Source organism: Aethina tumida, chromosome 3, assembly GCF_024364675.1.
Source record: "Aethina tumida isolate Nest 87 chromosome 3, icAetTumi1.1, whole genome shotgun sequence".
NCBI classification, from domain to species: domain Eukaryota; kingdom Metazoa; phylum Arthropoda; class Insecta; order Coleoptera; family Nitidulidae; genus Aethina; species Aethina tumida.
In genome coordinates this window covers 10,831,630-10,848,423 of record NC_065437.1, presented here as the reverse complement: position 1 = coordinate 10,848,423, position 16,794 = coordinate 10,831,630, and the positions used below count along the sequence as shown (strand labels likewise).

Below are 16,794 nucleotides of genomic sequence, written 5' to 3'. Positions count from 1 at the left end.
GAAATACAAAATAAGTTTGGGGTGGTTCTACTTCCTTAGGGTTACAATACCTTCTTCCAGTTTGATAAGAGATTTAACAAACATGATTTATAATTTTATATGCTGAAAAAACACGTACATATTTGAAAAAAATATTGGAAAAAATTGATCACAAACTATGAAACTAAAAGATTCATATGATGAAGATATTTCTTTCTCACAGGTTCAAAAAAATTTAATCTATGTGAAACACATTCGAAAATACCACCAAATTTATAAGAATTATTGATTAAAAGTAAGTTGAATAAAATACTACTACATAGGCTTTTGGAAGAAGAATTTGTCATTGGCTAAACAGAGGAATAATTATACTAATCTAAAAAACATTATAGAGTAATATTGAAAATATAGGAGAATCTTTCTGAGTTACTATAGTAAAGTAAATGTTTATTTTTGTTTTATTTTATGGAAATACATATTCATTATGTTTTTATCAGTTATTTCATTTTAATTTTGCTGTAAAAAATAATTGTATTGACAAATTCTTCATTATTCTCAAAATAAAAAGAATTCTGAAGCAATTAAAAGATTCAAATGATGAAGATATTTCTATATAATTAAAAAAAAATTTAGTCTATGTGAAAAATATTCGAAAATACCACTAAATATTTAAGAATTATTGATCATAAAAGTAAGTTGAATAAAATATTACTATATGGGTTTTTGGAAGAAGAATTTGTCATTGCGTAAATAGGGAAATAACTATAATAATCCAAGAAACATTAAAAATGTAGAATAAGTACTATAGTTACTATAGTAAATTAAATATTTATTTCTGTTTTATTTTTATGAAAATAGATAATCATTATGTTTTTTCTTTTTAATTTAGCTGGAAATTCTTGATTATTTTTAAAATAAAAAGAATTCTGAAGTAACTCCATTAATCTGGACACCTCATCAATCAATATTTGTCGTGATTATTAAAGTTACATTGAATTACAGGTTAATTGAACACAGTTTAAATTCATTCAATCATCAGAATAAATAACAAGGTGGTCACTAATTCACTAAAAATACTTTTATTACCTGCGTAGTAACTTAATAAATATAATTTATAATTTTATATGCCCATTAAAAAACTACATATTTGAAAAAAATATTGGATATATTCGTGGGGAGAAATTATAAATCTAAGAGAAGAATTATTGATCAAAAAAGTCAATTGAGTAAGTCATTAGAATATGGGCTTTTGGAAGAAGAGTACGTCATTGGCTTAATAGAGGAAGAAGTACTAATCCAAAAAACGTTATAAAGTAACATTGAAAATGTATAAGACTCTTCGGTATGAAGTAAATGTGCAGACATATATTTTATTTTATAGAAATACATATTCATTTTGTTATCATGCGTTTTTTTCAATTTAAATATATAATAATTTTGACAAATTCTTGGATATTTTCAAAAAAAGAAAGAATTCTGAATATCCATTAAATAGCACAACGATGCTTGTCCAGACTATACAAGTATACTAAAACATAAAATAATTGTATACTGTTTATATTTTAATCAAGCATCAGAATAAATAACAAGGTGCTCACTAATTCACTGACAATACTTTCATTACCTGCATATTAATTAAATTAACTGTCAGTGTATAGTCAACAAACATGATTTACAATATTATAAGTCCAACAAAAATGTAATTGTCAATTCCATATAATTTCTATTAAATAACAGAGATTTGCCACAACAAAGGATCGAGTGTTGCTATCAATTGGACGAGCAATAAATAATTTTTTGCCACCATTCTACATTAGATAATACACCGCACATCCTTGATATTTTGATGAATAATTAATTTAAAACGATACTTCAGCTGGACGTGGTGTACAACAAATGCGCGGAGTGTAATTACCAATTCCGGATAGTTAATTGGCATTTGCGCATTCACGATATTATCGGGTCTATGTGTGTATGTGTGTGGGTATTTTTGTTGATGATTTAAGTTTAATTTCTACACCTCGTAACAAAACAACGTTTTTTTCGCATATAAATTATTGGCAATAAAATAAATTTTAAAGTTCATTACGCCGCTCAGCGGTGACCTTTTAATCGCATGTAGATGTTTGGGTCATCAGAACATTTTTATAGATATGACCATATGTTCCCGTGTACAGGGGTACGACCAACGGTTCCTTGTCGACTTGACGAATAAATTAAATTAAATCGAGTGGTGCGTACGTCATGAATATACATTGTTAAAAATAATTCGTGGAAACTTTTTAATATAATTGGTCGATTTAAATTCACGGCCAAACTCCGGGTTTCGTTATTAGCGAAAACTTATATAAAGTAATGGCAACTGCGCAATTTCTAAAATGAACGCAAATACATTTATGTCATTCCCAATTTAAGGAACAGCCTCATAGCTAATTTTTAATATTATGTCATCACGACATTATTATAATAAACGCACGTCTAATTGTATGTCATTTGGTTCGTTCCAGGCAACGTGGTCACAATAATAATGATAATTATTACCAGACAAATATGATTTCGCTGAACTAACAACATGAAGTACCGTATTTTCATGGGTCGTGTGATTTTTAATTCGAAACACGTCCTTAATTTGCTGTGAAATTGAAAAAATTTACGATGATGAAAATAAAAGAAATATAATTGTATAAATTATTCTATGAGGAAAATTACTTTTAGAATGTCATCAAATGCATCAAAAGTAGTCAGACAGTGACATACAACAGGCACAGGAAAATTTAAATTACATTTCTGGTTCATAAATTATTTGAACGTATATATTTTTTAATTAAATTGTTAATTTTTTTCACATTAAATTAATTTTCATTTTTTCTAAATTTAATTGGTTATTTTTAATTGAATTTTATAATTAAAAATTGTTCATTTATTTATTTATTAAATTTGATTTGTTAATTTTTTTCTTATAGTTAATTTTTAACATTTTATAAATTTAAATTAACAACTTTATTTTTTAATTTAATTGGTAAATTTTAATTTAAGGTTAATTTTAATTAAATTTGCAAATATTAATTTAAGGTCAATTTTTTAAATTTAAAAAATTTAAACTATAAATTTTATTTTTTTTTAAATTTAGTTTGGTTAATTTTCTATTCTTCCAGGCCATTCTTTAATATTTTACATATTTTAATTAATAATTTTATTATTTCACAATTTATAATAATAGATTATTTTTAATTTTTTTTTTTGCTAATTTTTTATGATTTTAATTTATTTTTATTTTTTAACAAATTTTTAAAATTAACTGAATAATTTAAAATTAAAAAAAAAATTAATTAATTAATTAATTAAATTTAATTATTATTTTCAATTTTTCATAAATTAATTTTTTTTAATTTAATCTAATTATTAATATTTTTTAAATTAATAATTAAATTGCTAAATTTAAACTTTTTTACATTTAATTTTTCAATTTTATTTTTTTAAATTAATCTTTAATATTTTAGAAATTTAAATTATTTTAATTTCTTACAAAATTAATTACTTTTGAAAGTTTAATTTTTTAAATTCTACAAATTTAAATTAATATATAATCAAATGGGCAAATTTAATTTTTTTAAAATAATATAATTTAATTTTTTCTAAATTTAATTGGTTATTTATAATTTTTTAAACTAAATTTTTTGTTAATTTTATTTTTTAATTTAATTGGTAAATTATAATTTAATTTGTAAATATTAACTTTTTAGGGTTATTTTTTTAAATTATACAAATTTAAATTACTAATTTTATTTCTTTTACATTTAGTTTGTTAATTTTAATTTTTCAAAGATTTTCTTTATTATGTTAAAAATTTAAATCAATAATTTTATTTTTTCAAACTAAAATAATTGGTTATATTTAATTTATAAATTTATATATATATATATATTTTTTTTTAATTTTTTAAATTTAAATAAATAATTTCAATATTATAGTTGTAATTAGCAACTTTTAGTTAATTTAATTGGTTATTTTTAATTTTTTAAGCTTAATTTTTTAAATAAAATTTTACAAATTTAAATTAATAATCAAAATTTTAAATACATAAATTTAAATTCCCAATTTTAACTTTTTTAAATTTAATTTAATCTTTAATATTTTATAAATTTAAACTAATAATTTTAATTTTTTAAAACTTAATTATTTTTAATTTTTAAAATTTTATAAATTTTAATTAATAATTTTATTTTTTTTTATTCTTAATTTTTTAAATATAAATTGTTAAATTTTAATTTTTAAGTAAATAATTTGAACTTTTGAGGAAATGTTTTCCTAAATTGTTAATTTTATTTTGTAATATTAATCTTTTATATTTTTCAAATTTAAACTAATAATTTAATTTTTTTTTTTTTGTTAAATTTTATAAATTTAAATTATTAATGTAAGTTATTTTTATTTAATTTAATCAGTTGATAATTTTTTAAATTTTAATTTTAATTAATTAAAAAATTAAAAGATTTGTATATATTTATATAATTTTAACTTTTTTAAATTTAATTTAAACTAATAATTTTACTTTTTTTAAACTTAATTATTTTTAATTTTTAAAATTTTATAGTTAATTTAATTTTAATTAGTAATTTTAAATTTTTAATATTTTAATGTTAATTTTTTCTTAATTTGATTTGTTGTTAAATGTTTTCCTAAATTGTCAATTTTATTTTGTAATGTTAATTTTTTATATTTTTCAAATTTAAACTAATAATTTCATTTTTTTAATCAGTTGTTAATTTTTACATCTTAATTTTAATTAGTTAAAAAAATAAAAGATTTATATATAGCCTAGATATTTGACTATTAATTATTTTTGCCATTGTTCAATTTTTTATAAGATAAGCGATTTAATTTTGAAGACAAGGTCAAAACATATCTTGATCTTTTCTTCAGTTCCAAGAACCTAGCATTTTTTTTTTCTTGAGTCATGAAATTGTTTGCAAAATGTTGGCAAAAAATTGTTAAATAAATGTTATTTTAATGTTATAAACATTGCAAAATTTTCGGGTATTTTTTTGAGAGCAATCAATATGAATAATTATATTCTTAAATATCAGATTGTTTTATTAATTAAATATTATGATTACCACTTTTAAATTATTTTTTTTAAAACACTTTATCTAAAATATCACCAAAGAATAATAAAACTTCGTTTTCACAATAGGCCATCGCATTCATAAACGCAAAAGGTTCATCGGTGAAAATACGAACGAGACCATAAAAATCCATAACTGAAAATAACGATGATTTCAATGCGAAATTCGCATCGCGGAATGCGCACACAATCGATTATGGCCTCAGTTGCAATGACATTTTTTCATCGCTCACATTTTGCATACGTGGTGGGAAACAAATGATAAAACAAAAAAATCAAAACAAAGACTTCTATTTCTGTGTATTGGATCACCCCGAGGCTGTATTTAAAACGTTCGTCGGTTTACAAGCGGGAAGCAACCTGTTATGCATAATTTATCAGGAATTTTAACGATTTTCGGATGTGACCGTAAAATATTTGCCGTTTTGCGATTTATTTTCGTGTGTGTGTGTGTGTGTGTGTGTTCGCGACTTAACTGTACCTGTAGTATAAAATCGGGATAATTATGAGGGCGTCTAACGATTTGTTTTTGTTTTGTTTATCAGAAAAATGTGTCGTGTGCGTCATTAACATCGAGGAAATGTGCCCACACATTTTGCTAACTTTGTTTTATTGATTTTTAGAGGTTGCTTTTATGTCTTTTTCAAGATTACGCATTATTTTATATGTATATGAGCTCTAAACATAGAAAAAAATATATGTGGTATTGGTTGTTGTTGTTTTTATTTGCGTCCCCACTTTATATTTTCATCGTTATTTCGAAATTAATGCGCATTTAACATTTTTTAATGAGAAATCCAACTGCTCCAGATCTCGATTATGATTTTTGAAATGTACGACACCATTTAACTGTCATTTATATTTATATCTATTACAATAAACATATTATCAATAGAGGCCACGACCGTGACAACGCGAACAATTGCAATTATGTATTTTCATTTTATTGAATCCATGTAGGTTTTTGATAAAAAAATACGGTGGCCATGGCCTCCATGAAAAATGTCACAGTAATAATGCAAATTAAACAAACAAATTTCGTATTCATTCTATGGTAACAATCATGAAGATCAAATCTAAAATTATCTTATCATGAATATCAAATTTATAATTATCATTTTAATTGATGAATATTCATTAAAGGGAATCTCAAACAAGTCTTAAAATTATATATTTTTATAAATAACCCATTCAACTCTTTTACAATAGGTATATTATCACCACTATGATCACATTATCCAGATTAAATCTATATTTGTCTGATCATCAAGATAAAATTTAAATTTAACTTAGTTGTTAGCTTATTTATTGATAAACATTCATTAAGGTGAATCACAAACAAGTCATAAAATTATATCTTTTCAAAAATAGCTCTACACAACTTTTTTACAATAGATATTTTATCATCATTATTATCACATCATCCAAATTAAATCTATATTTATCTGACCATCAAGATAAAATTTAAAATTATCTTAGTTGTTAGAATATTTATTGATAATAATTCATTTAACAAGTCGTAAAATTGTATTTTTTCGTAAATAACTCTAGTCAACTCTTTTACAGTAGATATATTATCACAATTATTATCACATCATCAAGATTAAATCTATAATTATCTGATCATCAAGATAAAATTTAAAATTATCTTAGTTGTTAGCATATTTATTGATAATTATTCATTAAGGGGAATCCCAAACAAGTCGTAATATTATATATTTTCGTAAATAAGTCTGCTCAACTTTTTTACAATAAACATATTATCACCATAATTATCACATCATCAAGATTAAATCTATAAATTATCTGATCATCAAGACAAAATTTAAAATTATCTTATTTTTTATTGATAATTATTGATAATTATTCAATAAAGAGAATACCAAACAAGTCCTGAAATTATATAACTCCACTCAACTCTTTTACAATAGATATATTACCACCATTATTATTACATCATCAAGATATATTAAATTGGTATATTTAAAATAATAAAAAACTAAACAATTTGTGTTTATACACTTTTTTAAAAATCATATACGAAATGTTTTACAGTTGATACATTGTACTATTTACTTAAACAAAAAACAATTATTTACAAAACTATTACTACTAGGTGGTGCGTTAATTTCTTGGAACAGGGTATTTGTACATTAAACAAATCATTTGCTGCAACAATATTGAAACAAACGAACAAAATCCCAAACTAAATATGTGTACTGTAGTATAAGCAAGTAACGGCAATCATTTAATAAACAATTTCAAAACGTACATCTCGAAACGGTGGACTCCACCGATTCTGCCCACATTTTTACGTCGTTAATAATTCGGCCACCGAAACCGTCCTTCGCTGCTTCCGACATATTGATGAGGCGATGGCCTATCGGACAAAATCTGTCGCGTTTCGATACGATACGTCACGAGAGATAAATAAACAAACACGTTACGATTTTCACCTCGGTACGCGTCAGATGGGAAGGTTCGCACCATGTACGGACGGAAGAAGGCTGCAAACCGTACGGTGTCGTGAACCCAACCTTTGCGGAGGTCATTTTTATATGTCGCCGATTATTCGCGAATATTCCTTTGGGTTGTTGTTCGCGACGTGTCATAAAATGAGTTAAATTGTTTTATCACTATGTTTTGTGTTTCATAATCAGAGTTTTTTTGTTGCAGCTTACACTAATTCACATGTCCAAATTCCAAGGAAATTTTAATATAATTTGGATTGTTAATGGGAGTCATTAAAATCTGTAAGTAAATAAATTGACAATTATTATTATTACTATATGGTGCAGAAAATAAAAAAAAAGAACTTATTTAGGATAATCTAGAAATAATAAAAGGATTTTATTATTTTTTATGTAATTTAATTAATTAAAATCTTAAAAAAGCTATATTTTGTAAATTAAAAATAGCAGTTTCTAATTTTTCTTAAATTTAATTGTTTATTATTAATTTTTTAAAGTTAATTTTAAATTTTATAAATTATATTATATTAGAGTAATATATTTTTTTAGTTTAATATTTCAAATTTATAAAATACAATTTTATTTACATTTGTTTAGATTTTTATAATTTTTTTTAATTTATATATTTTAATTTGTTTAAATTTATTTATTATTTATTTTTAATTTTTTTTTTTTGTCAAATTTCAATTCAATAATATTTTAATTTTTTTGTATATTTCAAGTTTTATTATTATTATTATTATTATTATATTATATAAAAAAGTTTTTTTTAATTAAAATAGTTATTTTAGTTTTTTAAGCTTAATACTTTAAATTTTATATATTTAAACTAAAAATAAAAAAAAAAAAATATTTATATATTTCAATTTTACAAATCTAATTGAATATTTTTAATTTTTATACTTAATATTCCAAATTTTAGCAATCTAAATTAAATATTTTAATTTTTACGTATATATTTTTTATTTTTATTTTTTATACCTAATATTCCAAATTTTAGCAATTTAAATTAAATATTTTAATGTTTTACGATTATATTTTTTATTTTTAATTTTTAAATTTTAATATTTCAAATTTTATAATTTTTAAAAATTTTATTATTTATTTCTAATTTTTTAAAGTAAATATATAAATTTTTTTATTTATGAATAATTATTTTAGTTATTTAAGCTTTCAAATTTTTTTGTTCATTTTAATTTTTTTAATCTTAATATTTGAAATTTTAAAAATATCATAAATATTATAAAATTAAAATAAAAATTTTATTGTTTATTTTTAATTTTTTAAAGTATATTAAATTTTGTCAATTTGATACAATAATTTATTATATTTTTTAATTTTATTAAGTATTTTTAAGCTAAATATTTGATATTAAAAATTTTATTTATTTATTTATTTAATTGTTTATTTTAATTTATTTATGTTTATTAGGATCATTTTAATGTGATGAATACAGAAATGTCACAAATAAATATTTTAATTTTATGAATTTAAATCTCTTTTTTTAAATGTATATTGTAAATGTTTTTAAATTTTATTGTTTATTTTAACTTGATTTAAGTTTAATATAAGAAATTTTACAAATTTAATTTATTTTTAATTTTTTAAAATTAGTGTATTAAATTTTGTAAATGTAATACAATAATTTATTATATCTTTTAATTTTATTATGTATTTTTAATTTTTAAGCTTAATTTTTATAATTAAAAATTTTATTTTTTTTTAATTTAATTATTTATTTTTAATTTTTCATTCATTCATTTTAATGTGATGAATCCAGAAATGTTGCCAATTAATATTTTATAAATTTAAAATAATTTAATTTTTACATTTTTTTAAATTTAATTTTTTTTTCAGTTTAATATTTTAATTTTATGAATTTAAATCTCTGTAATTTTTTATAATTTATATTTATTTTTTTAAACTTTTATTTCAAATTTTATTGTTTATTTTAATTTTATTTAAACATTATATAAGAAATTTTACAAATTTAATTGTTTATTTTTAATTTTTCACTTAATATTCCAAATTTTAGCAATTCAAATTAATTTTTACGTATATATTATTATTTTTAATTTTTAAAATTTAATATTTCAAATCAAAATAAATATAATTCTAATAATTTTCATACTTAATATACTAATCATTTAATTTATTTTACGTATATATTATTTTTTATTTTTAAAATTTAGTATTTCAAATTTTATAAATTTAAAATAAAAATTTTATTGTCTATTTTTAATTATTTAATATATTAGATTTTGTCAATTTAACAACAATATATTGTATATATATATATATATATATATATATATATATATATATATATATATATATATATATATATATATATATATATATATATATATATATATATATAATGTTGTGTTTTTAAGTTTTAATGTTAATAATTAAAATTAAAAAAGGTTCTATTGCTTATTTTTAATTTTTTAAGTTTATTTAGGATCATTTTATTGTGATGAATTCAGAAATGTCCAATTAATAATTTTATTTTTATCAAGTAATAAGGATTTTCAAGTGAGAAGTAATGAATAACTACTTTTTGAAACAAATATTTAACTTTGTATTTATGTCGTCTTTTTTACTGGCCATTGGAGTTACTAGAAATAGTAATAACGTGAAAAGTACACTAGTTAGAATATAAAACTATAAATATAGCCCATCACAAAACCTAAATTTGATAGGCAAAATCTGATGGCTATTTTAGAAACATTACCCAGAAACAATCAACAAATAATAGACACCAAAATACAGTAGCAGTTCTGAATCATTATCAAAAGTTTGATAATATAAAATATTTAGAATAAATATCATATTTTTTAGAACATCGACATAATATTTCCATTACTACTCACCACACAAAAGGGATTAAGAAATACTGACCTGAAAATAATACACACTTTAATAATTCAACAAATTAAAATCAAGAATAAAAGTAGATCAGTACCATTAAATGTCATAGAAACATTCTATATTAAAACGAGTTCTGAAAGAGAATGAAATAAAACAGAATTGAAAAGTATTTTTATTTTAAAGCTATCAATCACTAAAGGTGCCAAAAAATGAGCTGCTAGATTAACAAAAGATTTGTTTATGTTTGACATTTACCATTAGTCGATCAAACATCCTTGTATGGATTACAATGTCACGGCTACGTCATTTAAATGTAGAAAAACTACACTTTTTTAACGTGGGCACCTCAACACCACAAATTAAAATGTTTTGTTTATATGGCAACGAGATCTGAACCATATAATTTTTATTGAATATAAATGCAGGTGCCAGCAATAAAACAATCAAAATTATTGGCAAAAAACAAGTAATAAACAAAAAAAAAAAAAACAATTTCAAGGAAGTCTAGAATGTCCATGACACATTTAAACGCAGTCAACAGTCAATTTTACGTGCACAACACGAAAATGAGTCCAGGACTAAAAGTCGAAGTCCATCTTGATCGTCGAGCCCACAGAACTCGGTTAGTCCGTTCGTCGGACAGTTATTCGTTCGAGCGTCTCCAAGCCGGTCACAGATATATTTAGCATCGGCAGCCCGGAGAACCTTTGGTCATCGTTTAATAATGCAAATAGATTGTGTAAACATTATTGGCAGTTCCCAGAAACCGCCAACATTTTCATTGTTATTGATTTATCGATGCATGTTTCAACATTTTATTGATCGTTCAGCGTTTTCTGCAGGTGCAATTTCGTATCATTCGAGTCCACTGAAAATAAGGACGACGCCACAGTTTCCTGGACATTATGCATGCATAATTGAACAATTACCGGCAATTTATTGCCGCAGAATCATGAACGGTCCCGTCTAATTGCCGGTGTTGTTTCTAATGTTCTCGTAATTGTACGTAGTCAGACCTTTAATTGCTTCTAATTATTACGTTCCAACATTTATTGCGAACGTTTTTTTTATGCGTGCCACGAGATCACCAACAATGCAATCACGGAAATGCAAACGGCAAATGTCGATGACTTCATTGTTTAATCCAAGTCATAATTAAATAACACCGTCGAAATAAAGGTTACAACGAATTCCTCTAACAGCAACTCATTTGTAAATCACCGATCAATCAGAATAAATAAAAGTTTAAATAAAAACATGCACGTTACGGCGACTTATCTTAAATCAAGAATCTTGATGTGTCTAAACAGATAAAAATAGTTATAAATCAAGAATATTTAGCGATGGCATTGAGTCGTTTCTATTTGAAAGGATAATTTAAAATGTTAAGCGAATTAGCATGATAAAGAAACGCTCATTTAATAATAACAGTCTTAAATTCAACCACAGTTAATCTTCATTGTTGCTAATAAGAGTTTTTCCTTGTGTGTTGTTTATTAAACATCTGAGTTGAAATCCATTTCACCTTTGGTTCTAAATTGTGACATTTAATTGTTACACAATGTCTCGACAAAAATTATTCAAATTAAACAGTTTCTGATTTATGCTTTATTTTTTATTAACTCTATGCTGATTAATACTAATGATGAAATTATGTCTTGGAATAATGATGAGTAACAATTTGTTAAAATTCCCGTAACTTGATTTATTGGTATGGTTAAAGGATATTTATGTGTTTATGTTTACTACTGTCTGAATATTTTGTTAAATATTAAAATCACTGACTAATTATGAAGCTGAAACACTTAATCTTCATAATTCTTTACATGACATTTTTATTATAGATATATTGTTCATTTGAAGTTTATGGGGAAAGGAAAATGGTTGAAATTTTTATGGTAATTTTAAATTGACACTATTTTTCTAATTTATTATGTACAAAATTTCGTTTCCCGTTTTGCCTGAAGTCACATCCACTTTGTTACCTTCAATGAAACATCCTGTATATTTTTGGATTTTTAAATTCTACATAAAATTGCAAATAAAATGGGTATAATATGTCCTATAACTAAACCCAACAGTTTATGAGTTATTAATTTTTTTCCAAAAGTTTTCACAAATTGTCAGTCTAATAAAAATGTCTGTAAAGTTACAAATTTTGATATTGAAAAAGTTATTTTCGGCATACACCTTAACAAAAAGAATTATCCCATAAGGAGATGGTACTCCTAAATTTTATACAGGGTGTTCATTATTTACGTTTAATTTTGTACATCTTAAAATATCAATAACTTTACCGTTTAAATGAAACACCCTGTATATTTTTAGATTTTTAAATTCTACATAAAATTGCAAATAAAATGAGTATAATATCTCCTATATCTAAACCCAACAGTTTATGAGTAATTAATTTTTTTCCAAAAGTTTTCACAAATTGTCAGTCTAATAAAAAAAGTGTTACCAATTTTGATAGTGAAAAGTTTATTTTTGTAATACACGTTAACTAAGAACTATTCCATAAGGAGATGGTACTTCTAAATTTTATACAGGGTGTTCAGTATTTACGTTTAATTTTGTACATCTTAAAACATCAATATCCTTATTGTTTTAAATGAAATACTCTGTATATTTTTGGATTTTTAAATTCTACATGAAACTGCAAATAAAATGTGAACAATATGTCCTATACCTAAACCCAATAGTTTATGAGTTATTAATTTTTTTCCAAAAGTTTTCACAAATTGCCAGTCTAATAAAAGTGGTTGTAAAGTTACCAATTTTGATACTGAAGAGTTAATTTCTGGCATACACGTTAATTAAAAAATATAAGGACCTATTATTAGTATTAACAAATTTTATACAGGGTGTTCATTATTTACCTTTAATTTGATGCATTTTAAAACATAAATAACTGTGTTATTTTAAATGGAGAATACCCTGTATATTTTTAGATTTCTAAATAATACATGAAATAACAAATAAAATATCTATATTTATATATATATACACCCAATAATTTTTGAATATTCAAAACAAATTCTTGCTAAAATATCTGTTAATATTACTTTTTATTAATTTTATGTATAGGAAAATCTTATAAGAATCGAAAGGTTTTTTCATATTAAATTTAATTGTGCTAAAACTGCACAGCAGTAAGGGTAAGAAACGAAGACCATATAGACATTTTATTGGCAGTTGTGGAATTTAAAATGCAAAAATATACGGGGTGTTCCATTGGAAACAGCACTTTCTTCCTTTCTTTGTAAACTTCTAATGAATAAGTTTAAACTACAAAGAATAATAAATAACGCTAACGCAGTGTCGTAAATTCTTTAGTGATTTCCTCTTTGTTCTACCTGTTAAATTGGTCCTCGTCAGTCGTAGACATCTCAATATATCGTGCGCAGACCACACATGGACCACACACGAACCAAACGAAACGCCACCCACACCAAGCGAACCTGCGGCAGAACCAAAACAAAAGGCACATGCACGAAGTACGGAACAGACTGGCGTGCGTGTTTGTCAGCCGCGGTCCGGCGCGGGATCCTTTAATGACCGCCCACGGATTAATCCGGGCCCGGTGTGCTGGTCAACTGCGTTCGGCGAGGACGAATGCCGCACTGTCTGCTCCTCGAAAGCCGTCGCTCAGCCAAGGACCGGCGGACGAGTGACTGGTCACAAATCTCTTCGGTGGACCACTCGCGTCGGTTCTTTGTTCTGCGGCCGTTGAGGTGCTCTCGAATTCGGAATAATGCTCCAGTTGAGCGACAACGAAAGTGATCGACTCCCTGACGTCTATTCTAGTCATTATCATCGTCATGCCTTAACTTATCGTCTGTCCATGGTACACCGAAAACTGTCGTAAGAATGTGCGATGGGCAAAAATAAACAAACAAAGTGATTCGCTGAATTATTCAATTTGTACCGGCCAACTTGGGACTGGTGTCTAATTTATTTAATCACGCTTCAACAAGCTCATAAACTACGTACGTACTCGCAATAATAAAATGCAAATTCTTTTATTTCCTGAAACAGCCTTTACCTGATCATTATTAATTTTAAATGTGATGTGTTTGTTCCGCGAACGAACGTAACCATATTATTCATTTTTAATATCGGTACCCCAATTAAATGAAATGCTTTTAGGCCTGCGGTAATCCACTAACATCACAATTGGAAATAGAATATGACGCTAATTCATCTAATTGTTATTGTTTCGACGTCTCGTCAAAGTGACCGGTAAGATGGACTGTGCGTCGTGGTTTTTAATTAGCGAGCCTTGTCGTTACCTAGGAATTGTTTGTTTAATGGTGGAATAACTACATGCGAACACGAGCACTGTTATCGAGTCGGTGAATTGATATTGACGCTGTGATTGACAACTGGAAGTTTCCCGGTGGAATTCGCCAACGTTGGGAAATGATCGAGTTACTTTACCATTTACTTTATTATGTGTTTTATTTAATAAAGTCTTATTTTTTATATTGTTCTTCGAGGGTTCTTCCATGGTTCACACTTACAGTATTGGCAGAAAGTACAGCAACTTTTTTAAAATTTAAATAATTTTCCAGGCCCTAATTATTATGTTCAAAAAAATGTATATTGAAAATTAATTAATTAATTGTATAAAAAAAATTAAAGTTAGAGACTGTCGATAGAAGTGAAAACTTGGAACTTTTAGTATTAAAATTTAAAATTTCATAATTTTTGAATTAAATTTATCAACATCAATCTGGTTTTCACATCTATTGACACTCCGAGCAACAATTTTATGCATGCCTATATGGTTTTTTATTATTTAAATATATTACGGACTGTACAAGATCATGATAAAATATAAATACAATGGAATTGAAATAACAATTAATATACAATCGTATTATTTATGGATAGTATTTGTATTTACTTAAATTTCAATGTACTAGATTTTTAACATTATTTTAATTGTTTGCATCATTGTCATTAATTTCAACAATATTTAGACTTTTTGTTTCACTAAATCCATCCAGCATACGTATAAGCATATCGGTGACGAGAACGCACAAGATTTCACCCATCCAAAAAGTGTCTAATGTCGCAAACGTATAATATTTCCCTACTAAAAAGTGCCCAACACGGCTAAAGAAGTTTTCACTTTTAAAAAAATGTTAAATTTATTATTTTTATGAAAGGCTAATTTTCAGTTACATACTTTTGTTAACGGTATAAAATTTTAAAAAATAAATTTATTAAATTTTAAATTTCGAAATTTTAAAATTTACATTTATTAAATTATAAATTTTAAAATTATTAAATTTCGAAATTTTAAATTTTAAAATTTAAATTTACAAAATTTTAAAATTTAAATTTACAAATTTTAAAATTTAAATTAAATAAATTTTAAAATTTAAATTTATTAAATTGTAAAATTTAAATTAATTAAATTTTGAAATTTTAAAGTTTACATTCATTAAATTTTGAAATTTTAAATTTTGGAATTATAATTTTAAAAATTTTAAAATTAAAATTTATTAAATTTTGAAATTTAAAATTTTAAAATTCAAATTTATTAAATTTCAAATTGTAAAAATTTAAATTTTAAAAAATAAATTTTAAATTTCGTAATTTTAAAATTTATAAATATATATTACATTTTAAATTTTAAATTTAAAAATTTAAATTTATTAAATTGTATAATTTAAATTAATTAAATTTTGAAATTATAAATTTTAATTTGAAATTTTAGAATTATAATTTTAAAAGTTATATTTATTAAATTTTGAAATTTTAAAATTGAAATTTATTAAATTTTAAATTGCAGAAATTTATATTTATTAAATTTTAAATTTTGAAATTTTAAAATTTAAATTTATTAAATTTTAAATTGCAGAAATTTTAAAAAATAAATTTATTAAACTTTGAAATTTTAAATTTTGAAATTTATATTTATTAAATTTGAAATTTTAAATTTTAAAATTTATATTTATTAAATTTGAAATTTTGAAATTTTAAATTTTAAAATTTAAATTTATTAAATCTTAAATTGTAGAAATTTTAAAAAATAAATTTATTAAATTTTAAAATTTATATTCATTAAATTTGAAATTTTGAAATTTTAAAATTTAAATGTAAAATTTTAATTCATTAAATTTTGAAATTTTAAAGAGTAAATTTATTAAATTTTGGCATTATAAATTTTAATTTTAAATTTTTCACATTTTAATAATATTTTTAATGAATTTACTTAATGGTTCTTGTTTTTGTACATCTGTAAGTTAGTTTTTATATAAAACTTGTGAATTACCTGTTTGGTCCTTATTTTTGTTTATCACATTTAATACTTCACTGCAAATGTATAATTAA

The 16,794-nt window shown here is 23.1% G+C and overlaps 1 protein-coding gene and 1 long non-coding RNA gene across 4 annotated transcripts in view; one reads left to right on the top strand and one right to left on the bottom strand.

The window, feature by feature from the left end:
* The window catches only part of LOC109602705 (uncharacterized), a 93,102-nt gene that overhangs the window by 60,448 nt on the left and 15,860 nt on the right, over positions 1-16,794 (bottom strand). Inside the window, exon 1 of one of the 3 annotated variants that reach the window (XM_049965313.1) lies at positions 13,806-14,059. The exons of 1 other annotated variant lie outside the window; for it this stretch is intronic. Coding sequence is in view for 1 of the 2 variants with exons in the window: in XM_049965314.1 (XP_049821271.1) it covers positions 13,806-13,939 (134 nt within the window). In the remaining variant the exon portion in view is untranslated. Of the gene's footprint in view, positions 1-13,805; positions 14,060-16,794 lie in introns of those variants that run through there. One more of the 3 variants, XM_049965314.1, reaches the window with a different exon arrangement.
* On the top strand, positions 7,547-14,934 carry LOC126265038 (uncharacterized). Its single transcript, XR_007547593.1, has 3 exons — positions 7,547-7,723; positions 7,781-7,857; positions 14,599-14,934. It is a non-coding gene; the product is annotated as an uncharacterized LOC126265038 (long non-coding RNA).